This window comes from Apis mellifera, linkage group LG8 (genome assembly GCF_003254395.2).
Source record: "Apis mellifera strain DH4 linkage group LG8, Amel_HAv3.1, whole genome shotgun sequence".
Taxonomy (NCBI): domain Eukaryota; kingdom Metazoa; phylum Arthropoda; class Insecta; order Hymenoptera; family Apidae; genus Apis; species Apis mellifera.
In genome coordinates this window covers 3,869,381-3,892,935 of record NC_037645.1, presented here as the reverse complement: position 1 = coordinate 3,892,935, position 23,555 = coordinate 3,869,381, and the positions used below count along the sequence as shown (strand labels likewise).

General features: G+C 28.4%; 3 protein-coding genes across 9 annotated transcripts in view; 1 reads left to right on the top strand and 2 right to left on the bottom strand.

Moving 5' to 3' along the window:
* Positions 1 to 7,760, bottom strand: part of LOC411630 (ribosomal protein S6 kinase alpha-5) — a 42,773-nt gene extending 35,013 nt beyond the window's left edge. For 2 of the 5 annotated variants that reach the window (XM_006559660.3, XM_006559662.3), the window contains exon 1: positions 7,137 to 7,760. Coding sequence is in view for 1 of the 5 variants with exons in the window: in XM_006559662.3 (XP_006559725.1) it covers positions 7,137 to 7,254 (118 nt within the window). In the remaining 4 variants the exon portion in view is untranslated. Of the gene's footprint in view, positions 1 to 3,750; positions 4,554 to 7,136 lie in introns of those variants that run through there. The other 3 variants (XM_016913506.2, XM_006559661.3, XM_006559663.3) reach the window with 3 other exon arrangements.
* Positions 7,761 to 7,885: 125 nt separating this feature from the next.
* Positions 7,886 to 9,761, top strand: LOC413740 (iodotyrosine deiodinase 1). Of its 2 annotated transcripts, XM_397179.7 has the most exons (4): positions 7,899 to 8,568; positions 8,759 to 8,968; positions 9,026 to 9,342; positions 9,426 to 9,761. In XM_397179.7, the coding sequence occupies exons 1-4, from the start codon at positions 8,397 to 8,399 to the stop codon at positions 9,609 to 9,611; spliced, it is 885 nt and encodes a 294-aa protein (XP_397179.2). In that variant the 5' UTR covers positions 7,899 to 8,396; the 3' UTR covers positions 9,612 to 9,761. The 2 variants fall into 2 exon arrangements, with proteins under 2 accessions (XP_006559721.1, XP_397179.2); XM_006559658.3 differs by having other exon boundaries at positions 7,886 to 8,568; positions 8,759 to 9,342.
* A 283-nt stretch (positions 9,762 to 10,044) lies between these two features.
* Positions 10,045 to 23,013, bottom strand: LOC411629 (zinc finger protein ubi-d4 A). Of its 2 annotated transcripts, XM_395098.7 has the most exons (9): positions 22,857 to 23,013; positions 22,663 to 22,772; positions 22,137 to 22,373; positions 21,842 to 22,047; positions 21,592 to 21,661; positions 19,759 to 19,914; positions 17,047 to 17,526; positions 12,042 to 12,154; positions 10,045 to 11,460 (listed from the first exon to the last, which is right to left on the bottom strand). In XM_395098.7, the coding sequence occupies exons 1-9, from the start codon at positions 22,952 to 22,954 to the stop codon at positions 11,329 to 11,331; spliced, it is 1,602 nt and encodes a 533-aa protein (XP_395098.4). In that variant the 5' UTR covers positions 22,955 to 23,013; the 3' UTR covers positions 10,045 to 11,328. The 2 variants fall into 2 exon arrangements, with proteins under 2 accessions (XP_395098.4, XP_026298162.1); XM_026442377.1 differs by lacking the exon at positions 19,759 to 19,914.
* Positions 23,014 to 23,555: the final 542 nt, after the last annotated feature.

The following is a 23,555-nucleotide window of genomic DNA, read 5'->3' as shown; positions in this document are numbered from 1 at the left end:
ATTAAATTTAATATAAAAACATTTCATAAAACTATCTATTAGTACTTCAAATATCAATTCTAGTTCTATCCTTTGTATCAAAGATATAAATACAATAGAATTTATCTTATATCCTATATAACTATTACAAAATAAAGAAATATCATTATTTAAACCTAACAACATACTGTAATGTATTCGAAGTAATATTATTCAGCCAATATCTACTTTAATTTAATCTAATTAATATATCGTTTAAAAAATTACTTATCGTTTAAAAAAAAAAAAAGAAAAAAAGAAGAAGAAATATTGTTTAAAGACATGCTGCAATACATATTTAAAATAATTATTATTAATTCAGCAATGTCTACAATAATTTACAATATACGTCATAAGAAATTAATAAAAAAGGAAAACGGCAAAAAAATAAAAAAAAAAAAATAAAATAAAATGATTCAGAATATTTCATACATCACCGGAGTGGGGATAAATCGAAGAACGGCTCGATTGGTCCCCTCGAGCATTCTTATGGTTTTTGTTTTCCGGGAGCAAAGTTCGCTCGACATCAAGACTCGTAAAACCCCCATCATGTTTCTTCACGTATCGTCTGTTCAACGTCAGATAAGACGTCGATAAGCGTTTTCTTCGAGATTCTCTAATACAGCGTAGAAACGAGCGAATACTTTGGCGATCGAACAATCGACATCCGCGTGCACGAGCGTAATATGACTCCTATTACCCTAATCGTAGGATTAATCGATGGAAATGTTGATCGAGTGACACGTTTTGCGCTACATTGAGAATTGAAAGATCGAAAGTGAAATTTCGAAAAAAGAAAAAAGTATATCTTGAGAATATAATTTACCTTTCTTTTCGACAGAATTCGAAAATACGGTAGTGAATCAGAGATAAGAGAAATGATTTTTAAATGTTTAAATGTTTGAACATGATTTAATAATCTCTCTTTACTCTTTTCCTCTTATGTAAAAGTCGAGTCAAGAATAATGCGTAAATCATAAAATTTATTTTATGCTATTTGAGAATTGAAAGTCTCAGAGTGAAATTGAAACGAGATTTTGAAATCAAAAGTATAAGTATAAGAAAAAAAATATCTTGGAATATTTAATTATTGATAAAATAATAATTGATAATTTATTATTATTTTTTTTTCTTTATATAAATTAAAATAAATGCATTTGCTCACTACAGAGTGTCATAATATATTATATAATTAATATATTGCAATTATAATATATAAATATATTCACTTTTTACCATTAGATTATTATTATTATTATTATTATTATTGTTAAAATCTACTTTAATTTATGCTTTCCTTTTCTTTTATATTTCTAAAATAATAAATATGATTGCCTGGTTATGAAAATTTTAAATTAAAGTTTAACACTGAAAGGTCAACCTTCGACTTTTAAAAGAGGTACATTAGCACACTATTGAATGAAGATTATGTTTATGACCGTAAAAATAGTTTTAAGTGCCTTTACCTCGAAAGGTAACTTTCGAAAGGTAACAATGATTTCTGGCTACTGTAATAAAATTTCTAAATTCTCTAAAATGACTAATAAATTTCTAAATTTTTTTCTTTTATGCTAACTTTCCATAGATAATCCCCATATAAGATAAAATATATCAACTTACTTGAAAATTGTATTCAAAATCGTACAATTGTTCTTTTTTTTTTTACTTGCTAAACATGGTATCTAATTTGAATTTATTATCCTAAGTATTTCTGTTTGTTTTAGTTAACACTGAACAATTTTAAGGAAATAGTTCTTTGTCACGATACCATATTTTTAAATAATATATATATAATTAAAAATATATTTATTGAGAAACATTTGCAAATTTTTTAGATTTTCAGTATAACGTTAATTCATTATAACAAATAACATCATATTTAATATGATTTAAATATTAAATGATAAAATTATTATTGCAAACATTCCTCTTATAATGTTAATAATGATGACAACAATAATAATGATAAAAGAAAAGGAAATATGATAAGTATATTAAAATAATATTTTAATTTGTTATTTCAATGATAGATAATAATCATATCACTTCACAGTATTATCATTATGCAATATAACAACTTTCATGTTTAGATTTGATAAAATAAACAGAAATAACAGCATGTGTTATAAAACAGCATCTCTTTCATATTAATGATTTCATATAATTAACTTAAATTACCGTTTTACCAGTTATTACATTGCTATGATCAATATATAACTTTTTTCTAAATACATTGAACAATATAAAATCATATTTACTATCGAGAAAATAATAATTTAATAATTTTTACTCATTACTCTTTCATTGAATTACTAAACTAATGGATTCAAGAAAGTTCTTCGACTTGAAAAAGCATAATACCAGAATTAAATTACTAAATGTGAAAACTTCAATTTTAGAACTTTCTTTTAAAAATATTTCACTTTATTTTTAAAAGCAAATTTTATAATTTATTTGATTAATATTACAAAATATTCACATATCGATAAATTCATCATTCGAGGAACTGTAATTTTCAACTAAATGAAATAATAATTAATAAAAAACTCATTCTATACTAGGAATGATATTTCATTTATCATCGATAAGTATCTTACAAGATATCTTACATAATTTCATGAAAATTTCCTCAAATCTATATTGCTCTTGCTCTATCTTGGTATGCTGATTACACAAAATTTAATTTTTCTAACTTTTTTTTTCCTTAAATCAAACAAGTCCTCATGTCTTTTTACAAAAATTATAAAATAAATAATCCTTTATTCCAACGATTTAAATTGAAGTTTCAGCATGGATAGATAGAATACATTATATTTAATATGTATATAAATACAAATCTTGTATTATATATAAATCATACTATGTAATTTTGAATATTATACAAATATGAATAATTTTTATAGTAAATAATAAAAATATAAAGAATGATGAAAAGAATAATGAGTAAAGCGATAAGAGAAAATTATAAATATATTGTTTATATATAAACAATATTTTTATAAACATTTATCAAATCTTAAGAACTATTTGATAGCTTGAAGAGTATTAAAAACCAGTCAATAATATAAACCACTATCTACAGCGCGTGCTAATTACACTCAAAGTTTATAGCTAATCCGAATCAGTGACCCCGATATACGTATCACATGTTCCTCGTTCAAACCAGACACCCTGTACCAACGTATTAATATAACTGCCATTGCTCAGTTAAATAGTGTATCGCGCGGGTATTAGGTTAACCGTAACCGTATTATCCGTGTAGCCGGATACCACGGTTGAACAATCGGTAACTAACCTGCTTACATACTCGGATATATTCGACTGTATCTGCTGAAAACCGGTGTACGCTGATTTAATTTCACTTCGTACAAACTCTTTTCTTTTTTTTGTTTTACTATCCTCGTCATCATCATCATCATCGTCATCGTGCTTCTCCTCTCTTTCCCTTATCCCGCATGACGCAATAAGACAACGCGATTTACGAACGGATGATAAGGAAAAGAAAAGAGGAGGTATACAAAATCGCGATTGAAATAACTAAAAACGGCATTTTTTCTTTAGCGAAATGTAAAAATATTATATCTAATAAAGCTTCAACCGACCATGGCGCAATCCCTTTCTCTAGTTATGCAGTCGTGTTCCAATTCCTAAGAGTCGAGTCAGGCAAAAGTGTCGGGCCGAACGAAACGGATCGGCCGTCGTTATCCTACTGACACACTTTAAGTCGCGTACCTTGTACGGAGAGCAAGCTTCGGCCTTGGCCACCTTCGTGAATATCTGTGCGATCTGCTTCTCCCTCAATGGGTGTTATGTTGATTTAGGAAGAAGAGTCGTGAAAAACAGGATGGATTAACCGTGACCGCTGCCACGTGTTCCGATGATCTAATGTTTTCGATACACTGTGCCGTCAAGCACCGCCTCACCGTTAAGCAGGACACAACTTTGCGTTGGTATTTATTTTTAAATACTTGCTGCGCTTCCACTGTACGCCACAATGTTCCCCTTCATCGATACATGGAAGTTTCCACTAGTGTACCGTACGTAATATCAAGAGCATATGGTTTCACGGAGCGATTGGTATTCAACTAATGATTTGATTATACGATGACGACAAAAAAGAATATTATATTTAGCAGATTTTTACCGGATCTGTATCACAACTCGATGTTACTTGGTGTTTTTCACTACGCACTCAACACGAGCGAATAACGTGGAATACGAATGGTTTAAAAAGTTGTTTTACACAATGGCTCTCGTTCCACTTTCACTTGACTGATACATCACAGATGACCACGAATGTACTATGAAAACAATATTTATGCACGCAACGAAACAAGAAAGGCGATATGCGAACACGAGACTACTTACGTAGTTTACGCGTACATAAAATACGTGGTGCGCTGCCTATAAAACGCGATGCGCACCGGCCCAAGACTCGAAGCCGACTGACGGGTCCCCACTATGCGACTCACGAGTCACCCTTCACCGGCGACTAACAGCTGATTTGGAAAACACCGAGATCCGCCCAGTGACGGATTAAGTAGATAGAGTGCCTAGCTCGTTGCGTAATATTATAGTGTTAATCTTATTTCTTAATTCCACAAAAATCGAATTAACAATTTCAATAGATATAGATGATTATAACATGAAAACATCTGATAAATATATTATTAAAAATATTATACTTATGATTATTTTATATTTTTATAAAATATATTTTATTTTTTTATGAAATATTTTAATAAATATTTCTTACAGATTTAGAATTCAATTTATTATAAATATTATAAATTCTCATAATATAAATATAACTTATTAAATTGTTTATTGTAATATTTTAATCGATCAATATTTTATCTATAATTGTATCAAAGTTTGCATATGAAACAAAAAAAAAATTTTGATTATATTTCAACAAAATCCTATATATTGAAAAAAAATTATAAATCGCGAATTGTAAAATATATTATTATAATATATCATATCTGTACCAAACATATTTATCTTCATTACGCAGTATTTAAATAACTAGATAATGTTGATTTTCATGTAGTAAGGTTAAGGAAAAAACATGGAGGAAATACATTGAAAAGAGCTCGAAATATCACGATAGGGGCATGCGCTTTCAAAGAACACATTTATGATTCATGATATATATTCATATATATATTATATTATTAGAAAATATAATGTTGAAGTCCAACTATCTAACTATTTGTTAATAATAATTATAAATAAATATGTGTATAACACATAATTCGTTATTATACAAAGATATAAATATAATTGATATAAATTGCTCTACAGTTTAAATACTCAACTACATTATAAGATAAATATCGATTGTCGATAAATAAAATATCTATTCCATCGATAAAACCATCGTGTAACGTACATAACAAAATCTAAATATGAGTTTAATTTTCTATATCCAGTTAACATAAACATAATTAATGCTTTTATATTGTAAACTACAAGATACGAAGAATCTAGATATAATTGGATATATTTTCATGAATAAATTATTTAAGTTTAAACTTTCATAATCACGATTTTAATTTTGTAATTAAAACTATTAGAATGAAATATCCAATGAAAATATAAATATAATAACTTTGTATTATTGTTATTTTCATAATTATGATATTAAATGCTTCTAATTTATCCATTTTTTTATTTAAAAAGTATTAAACAAAACAAAAAATTAAGATATCATTTCATAATTAAAGAAATATTTATTATTTTATACAATAAAAAATATTTTATATAATATTTTTTTATATTGTTATATTTTTATTTATATTTTTTTAATAAAAATATAAATAAATTGTCTTAAAAATAATAAATATAATAAAATTTTATTTTATTCAAATAAAATAATTTTCTTAAAACTTTTATAAAACAACCATATTATGTAATATTTATTTCATGCATAGTAAGTAATTAGAAAGTATTTTTAATAAATCAATAAAATAAAATGCAGTTACATACTAATCAAAATTATTAATTAATTATTAATTAGTTATATAATAGGTACATATATAATATATATTGCAGAAAACTAATTAAGAAAGGTCAACAAGTTTATTTTAAAATCTATCATATATGTCAACAAAGGCCAATAAACATTTCACTACCACGATTACATTGTTCTGTTTCATCAACCAACAAAGAATATCCAATATTGCTCGCTTAAAAGGCTACCATCTTCTGGTTGGTAAGCCACTAAATTTAGAAGTTCACATATGCATGTCATTTTTGTTCTTTGGGAACCTTGCATTCAAATTCTTCCTTTATTCTCAGAAAAGAGAGAATGAAGGCCAATGTGTTAATATCAGAAATTTCAGAAGCGACGCTCTATTTTTAGAGCTTTCAAATGCTATTAATCCTATATACTATACTGACTTTATTTAAGGAAACAAAAATAAATTATGACATAAAATATATATAATTTAAAATTCAAATTAACTATGAAATATGGAAATAATTTGAAAATACCATTTATATATTTGTTTATAAATCAATTATATAATATTCAAATACTTAATATCAAATACTTTTATAATTTAATTTTTTAAAATAAATTATTGTTTCATTTGAATACATATTTTTATTTTTTCTTCTATTAAGTATATTTTGATAACTTTATTGTTTATTAAAATTAATTATATTAATATATAAAATATAACAATATTAAAAGTTTATGTCATATCAAAGATATTTTGACATTTAACAATATATCATAATATGACAAGCAATTTTAAATTTCAAGCTTTATACTACAAGTTTAATTTAATGTTTTCTATAGATTAATTGAATGACATTTAATACAAATGGAAATTTAAAACAAGTCTTTTTTAAACACAACATATATTTCTAAAGAAAAATGAAAATTATCATTCTTAATGTTACAAAAACATTCATACACGTTCTCCGAAATATATTTGCGTCATGTATGCAATCAAAATTTGCTTGATGACAGCGAGTACGTCGTAAAAAATGTTATCAACAATTTGAAACGATAATCAATTGTACGTTATCAGACTATCAAAAGATAAATGAAATTATCATTCTATAGAACCGTGTCGAAACATGAAAGAAATAAGAATGTAACGTACCAAATGTCAAGACGTGGGTGACCGTGTGTTCCGTGCTGGTATTCTCAAGGATTTCCGAGGGTGGGGGTGGCGGTGGAAGTGGCGGTTGCATGGTGTTCTCCATGTCCCTGTTGCTCATTAAATTTTGATGTCAGTCACAATGCAACACTCGTTCTTACTCAGCGAAAACACATCTCGCGAAATGTGCGGGTCGATGATCCTCTTGTTCGTCGCAAAACGTATGTCTATCTATAGTATGTATTCACAATCGTCAAGATGGAATCGCGTATTTCTCGTATATATAAGAATACCGATTGTTTGGATGATCACGAAAAATACATGAAGGACCCGAGAAATAATGTTGACACCGGATTTTTACATGATTGCCACCGATTTTCTCGCGTCCGCGTTGACGGACAACGAAGACACGCACGTTTCGATACTGCGCATCCACAACGCGCAAGTATAATACCGACTGCTTTCGGTTGGTGCGTCAGTATTGTCAACAGATTACCGACTGTAACGATAAAAATGATCTTGTGTTTTCGCTAAAATATTTTTAGAAAAAAATCATAATTTTTTTTTTTATTATTAAATATACTTACATAAAATTAAAAAAAGCAAAAACAGGAATGCTTACCTTATATATAATCAAATATAGAGGAAAAAAATAGATTATATTGATTGTAATAAATAAAAATTATTAAAAGTAAACAGTGACTTTATTTGTAATAACAAGTCTTTAACAATAGTAAGATGTTAATAAAAGTCATTGTCTAAAGCCAGCGTCGATGAATTAATTTTTTTTAATAGCCTGAGTCTTTTTTACGCTGAATAATTAAATCGTTTTCATGTATTGCTTAAAGATTTACTATATGTTTCGATAGATAATATTCTCTTTTTCTAAGACAGAAGGTACAAAAGACAACTTCAAATACTTGCTAATTATATATGATAAAAATTATAATTAGTGCTTTTCACATTTAAAAAATTAGAAACTTATTAAGCATATCATGTATATGTTAAAATACAAGTACTTAAATACTTCGTTGTACTGTAAATGATTGATGAAAAATTCATGAATATGTAAATCTATGTATTAGTATATAATAATAATGGGATACATCATCTGTTTAACGCGATAACTTAGATATTGTAGGTCAGATATATCCTACTCTTGTTGTAACACATATCGTTACTTACATTGTCTTGAATCGTCAAAACAATTGAATATAATACTCAATCTTCGTTTTCGAAATAAATATTAAATTTTTATTAAGAATGCTTACTGAACTTTTTCCATTTTGGACGAAATACTGGTACCACGTGTTAATTACTATTGTAGCCTATATTTTTTTAAAATTATTTTATAAAATATTGAAAAAGGACGCTATATTTATTGAAAAAAATAAACAAAATTTTGATATTTCAAATATCATAAAGCAATTAAAAGGTAAATAATATTAATTATTATCTATCAAAATATAAATTTTTAAAATAATAATTGTTAGAAATATTACAATCTATTGAAATTACAAAATTAATGTAATTTTATATAAAATTAATTTTTATTCTATATAATTTTAATAGATACTAATTAAACATTATATTTTTTCAATAAAATTAAAAATTACAAATTCTAGAAACTAATCAAGAAACAGAAGATAGTGAAGAATCTGCATTACCAAAAGATTTAAAACATATTCCTTATGAATATAAAAGACCTTCTGAAATGGAGTTATTCTGTCAAGCTTCTGAGTTTTATAAAATAGTAACTGCTAGAAGAACTATAAGATTTTTCAGTTCTGACCCTGTACCAAAAGAAGTCATATATGAGATAATAAAAGCTGCAGGTACAATATCATGTTATTACGTTCACAAAACTTTTTATACATCTGAGTCTGTTTTAGGCACTGCGCCTAGTGGTGCACATACAGAACCATGGACATTCGTAGCGGTGTCAAATCAGAAGATAAAAGAACAAATACGTTATATTGTTGAAAGCGAAGAAGAAATAAATTATAAAAAAAGAATGGGAGTAAAGTGGACAACTGACTTACTTCCATTAAGAACAAATTGGATTAAAGAATACCTGACTACCGCTCCTTATTTGTTGCTTGTATTTAAACAAATTTATGGAATTTTACCAAATGGAAAAAAGAAAATTCATTATTATAACGAAATGAGCACATGTATTGCTTGTGGTATTCTCATCACCGCTATACAGGTAATATTGTTATAATACTATGATTTCTTATAATGTATATCTATGAATAATATGGATGAATAATATATGAATTTTAAAACTAGTATGCAGGTTTGGTAACTCTGACTTCTACTCCTTTAAATTGTGGACCTGCCATCCGCAACCTTCTTGGACGTCCTTCTAATGAAAAGCTTGTTGTACTACTGCCAGTTGGTTATCCAGCAAAGGATGCTACAGTGCCTGATCTTCAGCGAAAATCTCTATCTGATATTTTAGTAGAAATTGATTGACATATATTATAACAAATTATGGGAATTAAAGTACCTTTGTTTAATATTTTATCAGATACTTGCTTGTAGGACAATACAAAAATGAGTACACATAATTATAGATTTATATAAATCCTGTTTTTGTAAAAAAACTTATATTTGTTTTGAGTATTGTTTGTATTTTACTTATGTATACCTTACATTACACTTTCGCAAATATATATATATATATGTATGTATGTATGTGTATATATATATATTATTTATTATAATTATAGAATATAATTTTCCTTGGTCAAAGACATGACTTTCAATCTTATAAAGTTATCCTAAAATGTTCAAAAGGGAACTAATCCCTGAAATATAGCACCCAAAGAAGTTCTATCATTATATATTATGTTCCTGCACTCAGAAAATATTCATGGCACACAATAAGACTGTCTAAAATTAGTGATTCAGTTGTATACTAATATTTATTTAAATTTGCATACAGTGTTAAAAATAAGCAATATAAAATGTAAATTCACCAGTAATTGGTTTAAACTCAAAAATCTTTATAGATTAATTTTTATGACATCTAATACACAATTCCATGTCGTTAAGCGACCTTAAAATTACTAAATAAAAAAAAAATTACATCAATGAGTACCAAATATCACCATGGTATCTTAAATTAAGTACATTCAATATATAAAATATAAAAATACTGAGCTAAAACAATAAAGGGCATATAGAATATAATTTTCTGCTGTACTGCAAGTTTGTATGTCATAATTATACTGCTACTAATGGCTGTGTCATTAAATGTAAAAGCTTTAGTATCATGATACATACAGATAAACAGATAGTCCTATTCATCACTATTTATGAAACAGATGTTATCAATATCATGTTTTTTCTAGAATATCAATTTTTTTTTCTTATTTTTGCATCTTTCATAAATCTTGGATTGGACCAAGTTTGATAGCAAGGAGCTAAAGAGATTATTAAAATTTGAGATCTCCAAAATCGTTTGAAATATGTGTAAGCAGTTTTGAAATCCTAAAAGCAACCGAACTTCGAATGTCAATGGCTAAAAATAAATTGGCCCGGAGAACTAGGAGAGTATTTGTCGATTTTCACAATTGTCAAACTAATTTCTATAATAATAATAGTCTTCATAAATACGTCTTTCTAAAATCAATCGAAAATATAAAAATTCTTTTGTTTCAATTATAAAATATGACATTGTTCGACAATCTTTATTAAAGTCCTTGACCAAGATTATTCCATTAATCCCACTAACTTTAATGATGAGCTTAAAGTGACTGTTAGTCCGTTTTCATAAAAACATTAAGCCAACCCTTATATTTTCGTACATCTATTGATAAACGCTAGCTCATTAAAATTATAAATACATAATTACCATACTTTTAATTTTCTGAGATCACCAGTGCCTGAGATAATCTAACATAGCGTATATACTACAAATATTTCATAATATTTTATCTTATTTAATAGAGCTTAAATCAAATAAAGAAAAAAAGGAATATTAATGCTGCCAACATTGTTAATAGATTTTCTTATAAAAATCAAAAAAAGAAAAACAGAAGTCTTCAAATATTGAAAGTACATCTGCGTTTATCATAATACTATAAAAAGGGGAAATGTACTTATGAATACTCTCCTAATTCAAAAATGGCCACTGCACCACAGCAAATAGATAAAATTCATCACTTATCTACGAGATAAAAGATTCTCAATCACGGCGATGAAACTCTGCTATGCACAGACGGCAAGACCAGGAGCCCTCGGGAGGAGATGCAAGAGGTGGAGACAGACAATACATGTGGTATCCACGATCACAGTCGTCACAGAACAGCAGCTGATCCTAGTTTGGTTCGCGAAATAATTAATTAAGATTGCAACGATACCTAACTGAGTGAAGTTATTCGCAATCGTTGCATTAATTTACTATCTTTCCTTTACGATAACAATTATCCTAAGATTTATTTGTTCAAATTATTCATTGTTTATTTTTTATAATCATAAATAATAAGATTTTTTGTTTTCTTTTATAGAAAACATTAGCAATGCATTGTAAAAATTTAAAAGTTTAATAGTTTAAAAAAATATTAAATTATTAATAATTTCTGTATCATTTTTCTCAAACTATTTTGATTATGATTAATTAATCAACAAATTTTTAAAATAATATAATATATAATATATAATATTTTGAAAAAACATATATATATAATATATTGAAAATATTTTGATTAGTAACAAAGAATTAATTTAAAATTAATAAATTATGAAACAAGATACAAGAAATATTAATATTAATATACAAAAATAAAAGATATTGAATTATTATTTTTCATAGTCAAAGAGAAGAAATCAAAATAGTTAGAGTAAGTGAATTGTTCTTTGTTTCGTCACGTAAAGGGAAAAATGGTAATGAATACTCACATCGTTGTCAGAAGTGCCACAAATGGAACAGCATTTGCATTCGATACACTGCCACCTGTACTTGCGAACAGAAACGATCATGTTCGCTGTGAATTGCAAACAAGTCGGATGCCCTATAACAAGAACGTAGCTAGGTCATGGAAAACGCATATGGGACGGAATAGGATATTTTGGACGAGTAGAAAGGTGCTAGGACATTTATCTTGTGCCGAAGAACAGTGAACTCCAAGCTATCATTTCGTTTCGAATATTTTTTTTTTTTTTCGTACCATTTTCAAATTTTCGAATAGAAGTATTTGTTAAAATTCCAAATCAAATCTAATATTTTCTTCTTTTTTTTTTTTTTTTTTTCGATTGCTCAAGAAACGCGTGCAATTATATTTTATATGATTTATCACAAAGAATCATAACTTTCACCTTTCCTCAGCACTAAAAACGTCCGGAATAATGATACGTTCTGTTATATTTCCGCACAGAATGTTTTATTTCATGATATCTGCGATTGTATTTTTTTTTTTTTTTTTTTTGATGTCGCCTCTTGAACATATTGTTATTTTATTTGGAATAGTAAGGTGGTAAGTAATAGCGGTGCGTACCTTGGAATAGTTCACGTTCTTTCTTGCGCAGCACAATATAAACGTCACGAACCAGCACACTCTCTTCTCTCATTAATTTCTACACACTTTTTTTTTCATATTATCACACTCTTTCATCCCTTTCATACTATTTTTCTTTTTTTTTTTTCTCATTTATGCTCTCTTTCCTTTCGCGCACGTGCACATGCGAGTGTACGAGTATTTCTGTTCACATGTACATACTCACACTCGCGCGTGCACACAACATATATACTCATATAACATATCACATTTGATATATATAATATATATATAATATATATATTTATATATAACTAGCGTTACTTAAATACTAGATTTGTAAGCCTCATGGGTATTGCTTAATTAAAATTGCCTAATAACAAGTCTTCGATCATTTTTTTTTTTTTTTTTTTATATAACAAGGAGGAACTATTTCTGCATGCTTTCATACTCGTAATTACTTTTTTAATCTTTCATCATTTTTCTTCTTTCTTTCTCTCTCTCTCTCTCTCCCTCTCTTATACCATGTGTGTGAATCTCTCTTAATACAATAAATAGAAGGGTTCATCAAGATACGATAGTGATTCATCTTCGGATTTATTTTTCTCGTCATATGAGCGCTACTAATTGTAAATTATATAAAGTTAACCTAAAAGACCTCTCGCCATATTATAACATATCTTATTTCTCCTCTTCATTCTTTTTTCTTTTTTTTATATATATCTTTCTTTCCTCTATTTTTCCTATCTTTTTCCCGTTTTTTTTTTTTTTTTTTTCCTAATTTTTTGGTAAAAATCGAGAAACTGCCATCAACAATGCTGCAGCAGAATAGAAAAAAACTGCGTGTATAACATTCACAGATGATAATCCTAGGGAATTCCTGTATGTATGTATGTATTTTTGCGCTGTGCATTTTCGGTCGGTTAAATCAGACGCATCGTGAAATTAGCCATCTACCCGCTGCGCTTGTTTATATGTCAGACGTAAGGTAACAAGGGAAAGTATCGAGTACACGTGCATACGTTACAACTCGCTTGCATCGATTATCATAAATCTATGATAATAATATAACTTTAGCGTTAGAAACCAGCTACTTATTATGAAAAATGAACACGCGGATTGCAGTACCATTCAGAAGTGGGGATTGAATTTGATGACTTAATACGCGAATGACGACAACGACGACCTCCGCTAGAACGAAAAATCGTGAAATATTATACAAGTAATAAAACGACGATTTTTTCTTATTTTTCCCTTTTTTTTTTTTTTTTTCTCTCTCTCCTGTTAATTTTCTAGCGTTCGAACAATATTTTCTTGTATGAATATCAAAGCTTGTACAAAACTAAGCTATTATCAAATCTCTAAGATTACGTGATATATCTTTATTCCTTTTTTGTTTTTTTTTTTCTTTTATCGTTAAAACACGACATATCATCAAAAAATCCTGCCTAAAGACTGGAGAAACTCGTTTGGAAAAAAAAAAAGAAAGAATTTTACACTCTTTTTCTTTCTATACATACTTGCATATGTTGTCACTTGTTTTCTTCTCCCTCTACGTATGCAATAAATATGCTCGTCATTTGATAACGATTACAAATGGTAAAAAGGCGATTACTATATTACGTATTACATTTGCAACATGAGACGGAAACGATTAATGCCCAGAACGAAACGGAAGATTTTAAGAGCAGCAGATTTTTATATGGAATGTCTACACGAAAAAAAATTTGAAAAAGAAAAAAAAAAGAACCGATAAGTGAAAGAAAAACTTATTTTTTTAAATCAAAATTATAGTTTTTTCTAATCATTAAAAAGACATATCTTATTTATATTATTACATTAGAAATGTAATGGATAATTGAATTAATTGATGCAATTTAAAAAAAAATTGCTACATTTATGTAAAAAATCAATTTTCTTTTTCAAGAAAAATACATGATATCGGTAGCAAAGATAATGTTGAAAAAAATTATATAATAACGAATTATGATCATAATATCATAAAAATGAATATTTTTTTTTTGTTTCTTTAATCGATTTCTTTAATCGAATATTTTGAACAATAATAATTTTAGTTTACTAGCATTATATGTGCTGCGCTCTTATGTGTGGTATTCTATGATAATATATTCTATAAATAGAAACACTCGAAAAACGCAAAATAAAAAAGAATATTTACAGATTTGAAAAAGTGTAGAAGTATCGAAAAAATGTGGTCGATCCTCTTTTTTCGTTTCACTATATATAAATATTGTTGCTTTCGTTAAACGATTCACTGTGCTGGATAATATCAATAATATAAAGTATATATATATATATATATAATATATATTGTATATCGTATCGTTTTCGTGTAAGCTCTCTTAAAATTTCGCGATCTTGTAGAACGAACAATTTTCGCGACAAGCCTCGTTTTTTATTGAGTCTTTTTTTTTTATTTTTAATTTTTATAATCGAAATAATATTTAAAAAAAACACGCGATTACACTATAGTCAAACAGAGAACACAAATACATCTTCTTCAATATGTGCTTTAGTGATACTGTGCAACAGGAATTTTTTTATTTTTCTTCTCTTTTATCTCTTTTTTCTATTTTTTTTTTTTTTCCTTAAATATTCAAACATTTAAAACATTTTTTGGAAATTTTCACATATAACTTCGTAAATTGTACCTGACTATTTATTCTCATCGACGATTTTTGTTTTTCTTCTTTTTTATTTTTTTATTTATTTTCCCTTCCTTTTTTTTTTTTTTTTTTCCTTAAATATCCAGAGTGAGATTCGTTTATCTTGAATTAATTTTTGTACATAATTAATCTTTTTTTTATTTTTTCACTTGTTTTCTTTTTCTTTTTGTCTCTTTCTTTCGTAAAAATTTTTATTATCTCTTAAAAACTAATCATTGAATTACACAATAAATCACAGTTGATCCATGCAGTAAAGGAATTTCGCCGAAAATTCCTATTACTCAGATGCGACAAATTGCACCATTGACAAAGTGATGTTTTTGCTTTTCTTTGACTAGTGTACATAAAGCTCGTAATCATTCATATTCTTTCCTCCCTTTCTCTCCCCCTCTCTCTTTTTTTATTTTTGTCCATCAGAGAAACCGTGTAGATAATCGATATTTCTTTTTTTTTTAATTATTGCACACATGAAATACGATGATTCCGAACGCGTCACACAGCAATTAGTTTTATCAACCTAACCTCAATCCGAAAAATAGTATTTTTCTTTCATTTTTGTTTTCTTTTTTTTTTATTATTATTATTTTATTATTATTATTATTTTTTTTTATCGTTTTTTTTTCTCGTTAGATTTTCACGAATAAATCGAATTCGATCTATCTTTAACGGTATGAAAAATAGCATTCGATACGGCACAATAACCGCCGAATTGACGATGGACAATAACAACTATTCGTGTAGAAACGAACAGAAAAGAAAAAACTTGATCTTGACGATACGGATCTAAAAAAATATACTTCAACAGGTTGAATAGTTCAACGATAAACAATAATTAATCGATCATAAACGAATGATCGAGTAAACAACAAAGAAACGCGATAATTCCTCGGTTTTTACCGTATGAACACAAGTCGCGGATCGTAAGACACAGAAAAAAATTTACGCCACTGACTGTGTTTTATGGGGACGATGAAAATTTCAATTTGAAAAATTTATATATTAATATTACTTTTTTACCTACTGATTGCTAATTTCAATCATTTAAAGGAGATAAGATAATAAGAAGACTGCAAAAAGAAGGTATTTAAAATTGCATAAATGGACTAGAAAGATTAGAGAGGAATAATTAGACAAATGGCTTATTAAAAAAATAAGAAATATTTCTATATAAAATATACGTTGCTCTGTTAAGAAAATAAATAGATAAAATTTCATATTTAGGAAGACAATGAGCAAATACTGAAAAACAGTAGAATGCCAAGATACGGCTTTCTCAATAACAATAATATCCATCCATAATTTTCCACAAATTTTCTTCAGGAAGAGACAAGAGATGGAAGTTCATTTAAATTTCTTCTACGAAGAAGTAATCAAACGCTAAAACAATATATTTACAAAATATTTTCTTAAACGCATAACCAATACGAATTCTCAACTTCTAATTCAACGACTTTAAAAAAAGATATATCGTCAGATATTAATCAATCCAGATAAAATATTCGTCCCCACATACACAACCGTTAGCGCGTAGATCATCGAAAAACGAGAAGAGCTACATCTCCGGCTGCTAACGTTCGACTAACGAACACGATACATCACGATCATCAACACCGGAACACCCGTTGCGTCAAAACGCAAGAAACGGGCCTCGGTGACCGGGATAACCTCAATTATGATTCATTCTCCGCGTATATTTGCGCTTGATCTTTTCCTCTGGCTTACCTGAGCGACCGCAATCACTGCAAGAGACCAACTCCTCGGAACCGCCGGTCTTTTTATTTTCCCTAGCATCGCCCAAACAGAAGTCGCAGTACGGGGACGGTTGCGCGGACTTTCCAGCTTTTTTTTCATTCGTCCCTGGCGTCGGTGGGCCCTCCGCTCTCACGGAAGAAGGCGAGGGGACTGCCGTCCCTGGAGAAGGCACAGCCGGTAGATGTTCTTCCTTCACGACCGGTATCGTAGGTGAAGCCGGTGCTACCGTCGGCGGTACCGCGGGCAATTGCTGCTGCTGCGACGGTTGCTGCGACTGTTGCGACGGTTGCTGTTGTTGTTGCTGCTGCGACTGCTGCGACGGAGGCTGCGCAGGTTGCGATTGCGGCTGTGGCTGCACCGATGCTCCCGCAGCGGTCGCAGAGGGCGCTGCGGGAGAGGGACTCGACGTACTCGACGAAGTAGCATTCTGACGACCCCGACGTGTACCACCTGATCACAAACCGACCACATACCCAGTTGCGCTTTGCGTCACAAGCTAATGACCATGCACACTGGCTTAGAGACAATGATTTAGAGTCAATTTCTGTGATAGCGAACAACGATAATCGATTCGGTTGCGAGATTTTACTTCCGTTAGTCGGAAATTAAATTGCGATCGATTTGATAATATTCAATTTTGTGATTATGGTTGTAACGAGTGATTGCCGGTTCTTGTATAATGATTTTTAATAGGCGATTTGAAGAGAGGAGAGGAGAGGTAAGATACAATAAAGAGATTCAACAAAGAAACAAAGACTGTTCAAAATCTTTGAAAGATATATTTCCTGAAATATTTTGAAGAATGCGCTATTGTATAGATGCTCGATTCGATTGAATAAAATTGAATTTTTGAGAATTAAAATTTTATGAATCATGAACAATATTTTTTGGTTGAAAATAAATATCAGAATACCGATAACGATCAATTGTATAAGAGGAAATATATTTAAATTTAATTTTTTGTACAAAATGTGATCAAGTTATGTTATTAACAGTTTTGAAAAGATATAAAGATAAAAAAAATTAGACCACATAATGCGAGATTATTTTGAACAGTGAATAGATTTTGTGCTTGTGTTAATGAAAAGAGAATGTTAGATTTTTATAAAATTTGAAAAATTTTCAACAATAGGCAATCACTTACCATAAATCATGAAATTGTTATCTTGAATGTAACAAGAATCGATTATTCGATGCATCACAAATGTTTTAATGAAAAGAAACTGGCACAACAATAAGGAAACAAATGAAATAATACTTATAAGATACATATAATTATATATATATATATATATATATATATTTATATATATATATATACATATATACACACAAATATATAATCGTAACAAGGTGCACATATTATATCAATCCGATGCATTCCATCACCAAAAAGAGCAATTCCAAAATTATACAACGAAGTCGGGATATATTCCAAGATCAGACAATACAGCACACAACATGATAAACTACTTTGGCAATTCACAGAGAGAAAGAGAGATAGAGAGAAAGAAAGAGAGAGATAGAGAGAGAAAGAAAGATATAAGTAAACTTCTCTCCGTGCATTTCTCTTTAGTTGAAGCTCTGCAGGCGCTCATCGATAGGAAAAATCGAAGCCAAAATCGCTCTAGGAATCAAAATGAAGCAATAACAACAAAAAACAAGCAAACAGAAATTAAAAAATAAGAAAAAAAATACAGACAATTGATCATATTTATAAAAAAATATATAATACATATATCACAATCAAAAATTAATAATAAATATCATTTCATGCTGTAGAAAGATATGGAAGAAACAATTATTTTGTTGTGTAAATAATAAATAATAAAACGCACACACATATCAAACATTCAAAAATCACTGCATCGAGGAGCATTACTGATTTCAAAATGGCGTTGCCTCTTTATACTTTCAACGTTCGAAAATATTTTTTGAAAAAAGAAAGAAAAAAGAAAAAAAGAAAGAAAGAAAGAAAAGAAATACGAATTGCAAAAACATGCTATTGCAAAACATTCACAACGATTGCTGTATTTCTCTTTATTCTCACTTGTTTCGAGTCAGCACATCGTAAATAATATATACATATGAAAGAAACAAAGAAATAGATTTGAAAATTTTTAGCACAATGAAAGACAGACATAATATTCGATCTAATATCATGACATATAAACGATATACATATTTCAAAAAAATAAGATAATCGAAAATATCATACTGGCTTAGTTATATTTATTTCTGTATGATATTTCTACGCGACACGCGATAAAATATAATAATAACAATAATAATAATAATAAAAAGAAGTAGAAGAAAAAATATTGTGCATAAGAAATTCCATATGCATGAAAAATGCTATGGAAAAAGTGAAAACATAAAAATTTATTACGGCTATTATTTGCAATACATGCATTTGCAATACATGTAAATTAAGAAGAGAGAAAAAAGAAGAAGAAGAAAAAGAAGAAAAGATTAAGATATTTAATTCCATCAAATTAGGAAAATGTTGAGGGTTGTATGAACAAATAGTTGCAAGAATTAGGATTCAGAGATCAAAGATCATAAGGCATTAGGTAAAAAAGATATTAATAGGACAAGGAACGGGAGGGCATTTTTTTTGTTTCTTTTGGGTTTCTTTTCTTTAAAGGAAAGTGAGAAAACTGAGCTGATTTTGGCTCCAACCTGGCTGGTTCGAAGCAGCGGTGTCTGCAACGCTCCTAGGTTCAACTTCGGCAGGACTGGGACTTAGTTCCTTAGCAGGATCACCGGAGGAAGTAGAGTGGGAATGACCGTAATGGTAGACCAGACCAGGTCTGGTTTTATACCGTGCGCTGCATACTGCAAAAGTGCAAATACTGTTTTCCCACAAACCATCCAATGCAACGTCCATGATAAGAGAAATCTTGGTCGACGAGTTGGTTGGACGATATGGGAGGATATGTATTTGTTTAACCGCCGCGTCAAAAATCTATTCTTAAATCTTTTACAGTAACAAATATCACACAGGAAGTATAGAAGATAGGATAGAATGAGATAGTCGTATAGCAAAATAGAAAAGATGTTCTTGAAGAATTTCAAGAAACGAGGCGGTTAAAGTATTCTAGGAATAAAAGCTTACGGATTAGGGACAGCATTTGCACACCTTCCGCACCAGTACATATCCCTATCCACCTACGAATCTATATGTGGACAAGCAGTGAAGGAGTTCCAGCCCAAGAAGCAAAACTAATACGATGCAAGGCTTGATGCTTGTATACTCCTACAGAATGAGCTCGCTACAGTGTGAGCCAGTACATTCTTGCTCTGTTATTGGCAGGTAGTATAGAAGTCCGAAGATATTTGGCCAATTTCGTAAGCTCGTTGTGATCGAGATATGAAATTTAGAATACCGTGAGACTTTTCTTCGTCGCAATGATCGAAGCTTACTAGTCGAGACCAAATGTCTTTAGATTTATTTTCTGCTAATCTAACAGGAGTGGTTTCAAGAAGTAAACAGATTGCAGGCACATTCGAGTTAATTTATAGACTTCATGTCTGGAAAAAGTTCGATCAAATTAGTAATGACTATTATACTCCTTCAAGGTTTGGGCAAGCGCGAAATGAAATTACTTATTCTGTGAAATTATACTTCAAATACTTTTGATACTTCGTTAATCCTATTATTATAATTTTATCTCATAATGTGATAGATATAACAAAAATGTGTTTGACTAGTACATAATAAATATAAATACTATACATTAAATATTTAATCGCGATTTATAATTTGCGAATATGATTTTATAAAACGCGAATTAAATAATAAATTATAATATAACGATTTTAGGGGAATATCTTTGTACATACAGAATGACAAAGTAATATTACTTCATTAAAATTTCATATAACCTGAAATAATATAATATAAATTCTTTTAAATGTAAAAATTTAAAATATTTTATTAATGTGTATATTCAATCTTTGCCTTTCATCCATGAATCATACCACGTCTCTTCATACTTCGACAAATAGGAAAAGAGAAATGGAATATAAGGTTTTTGATACAGAAATTATATAATAAGGACTGGAATATGCTAAGTAATATACTGCAATTTATAAACTTGAAGGAAAACAGCAGTCAATACAATAATGATCAATTCTTCTAATTAAAAGAGCATTAAAAATCAATATGAAATTAATTTAAATCTAATAGGGCACCTTTCCACGTTATAAATTCAATTATATTTAGTTCAATCACCATCCCCAAATGTAAAATTATGCGGCAACCAAAACTAAAGTCTTTAATGATTTATTTTATATCATCATTTTATATCATATAGTAACCTCTGCGTATTTTGTAAAATAATACGTAGGCATTGTAAAAATATAGTTATTTAATAAAAGTAACAAATTTTCTAACTTAATGCAATTTTTTCTCTTATTCAAAATTAACAACTGATAAACTAATAATAATATTTGTAATGAAACTAATAACAGGAAGTGGTCATTTGTAGTTGTATCTGTGATTAAACTTACGGTCACAAACGAATGGCTTATCAGTGTCAACAGCATCATAGTTGGTTTTTTTGCGCCCGCGTCCCCCACCCTATATAATAAAATATGCACAATAAATTTAATATTTATCATGTATAAAAAAATAGAAATTTGTATGAAAGAATCAATTTTTTTTTCTTTCATTATTGAAATAAAATATTCATAATATAATAATAAATATTCATATACATAATAATACAATAATAATAATAATAAAAATATATTAATTTACCTTAGTACGTTTACCCCCAGGGCTATCTGTGGAAGAGGGATGATTTCGTGCAGGATGATGACCACCTCCACGTGGTTTTCTTCTTTTTCTTTTACTGCTATAACTTTCTTCATAATCATAATCACTTTCAGCATCAGGTTCTTCATATGTATCCATATCTAACATATCTTGTTCATCATAGTACCATGCATCTTTACTATGTTCATCTGCATAAAATTATTATATAATTGTTATATTTTATTATAACATATTTATTTTATTAATATAAATATAAAAAAATAATAAATGTAATTACCTTTGAGAGCCACTGAATCTTTACTATCATCATTTACATGTGTAACAGTCTCTACACCTTCATTGCCATCTTCAGTATCTCCTCTTGGTCCTCTTTTTGGATGCAAATAATGCATTAAATATTGTCGCCGTTTTTTCCTCCATCTTTTACTAGGATATGTGTATATTTGACCATGTAATAAACCAGGTAACCTTTCTCTTGAAGACATAAATAATGCAGAATGATTTTGTGCTACACCTGTAATTTTATATAGTTAAATTATACAGCAACAATTATGATTGATACGATTGATATAATTATATATTTTAATTTCAAGATTAACGTAATATTTATAATAATCAATTTCAATTATAATTCTAATTATTTTTATTCGTTTATATTGAAATTTTTTCAAATACAAAAAATAGCGAAATCAATAAAACAAGATTAAGTTACTTTCAAAACATTTAAATAAGGAAATTTATAGAGTAAACTTATTGATCGTATAAATATAAAAAACTTCATAGAAAAATTATGATACTAATACCTGTTTGAGAATCGAGGAAAGGCATACGTAAACGTCGTTCTCTGCATAATCGGCTATTATAGTTTGAGGAATTTTCAATGGCTTCTCTATATGCCGTGTCATTGAGGAAGCTATGAAGAAATCAATAGTAATCACATAGATTTTGGAATCGTATTAAAAATAAATTTACATTTTATTGTCAAGAAAATACATACCTTTCAATTTTACATAAATTACTTTCATTTACAACTTGAATAATTCCCTGTGCAGCCGGTGAAATAGTAATGGCTGTCATCTTATAACAACCAAACATACGCTCGCAAATTCTACTTGCAGCTTACTGTTCTTACCGGAAGCAGAGCTCCATATTTTCAGGCATGCGCATTCGTTTTAATCATGATTTTAACTAAGAATGTACCATAGACAAAATATAATATAGATTTAACAATTTAAAACATAAATATTAATATTAAAATATATAATTATTAAAAAAAATAGATTTGATAAATGAATCTTTGATAATGTTGTTTTTCAATAGAATATTTCAAAATTTCCTTCGTATTCTATTTTTAAGTCAAGTTTTTGTTTGTTATTTAAATTTGTAAAACAGTCATATCAGTGGTTTGCATCAATACACAATATATCAGAATATGTTATATTTTGCGAGATACATTATAAAATTGAAAATGTAATATCTAAATTTTTTATTTTAAAGATTAATATATATTGTATTTTTGAAAGAAAATTGATATATCTCTTCTATAATCTGCATCAAAAACAAATATATATAAGAAAGAAAATAGAAAAAGATAGTATAAAAATTATCGCCATTTTAAAAGACGTAGTTTAAACACAAATATATTAAAAAAAATAATGAAAAGAATTGAATATCAGTGTTATCTTTTAAATGCTAA

Excerpts from the sequence above, each read along its gene's own strand:
- LOC413740 (XM_006559658.3), top strand. The coding sequence starts at position 8,397 with ATGCTTACTGAACTTTTTCCATTTTGGACGAAATACTGGTACCACGTG. Across the intron at positions 8,569-8,758 it reads TATCATAAAGCAATTAAAAG|AAACTAATCAAGAAACAGAA; the intron begins GTAAATAATATT and ends TACAAATTCTAG. Across the intron at positions 9,343-9,425 it reads TTCTCATCACCGCTATACAG|TATGCAGGTTTGGTAACTCT; the intron begins GTAATATTGTTA and ends TTTTAAAACTAG.
- LOC411629 (XM_395098.7), bottom strand. The coding sequence starts at position 22,954 with ATGTTTGGTTGTTATAAGATGACAGCCATTACTATTTCACCGGCTGCA. Across the intron at positions 22,773-22,856 it reads AATTTATGTAAAATTGAAAG|CTTCCTCAATGACACGGCAT; the intron begins GTATGTATTTTC and ends ATTTCTTCATAG. Across the intron at positions 21,662-21,841 it reads CTGGGGGTAAACGTACTAAG|GGTGGGGGACGCGGGCGCAA; the intron begins GTAAATTAATAT and ends TTTATTATATAG.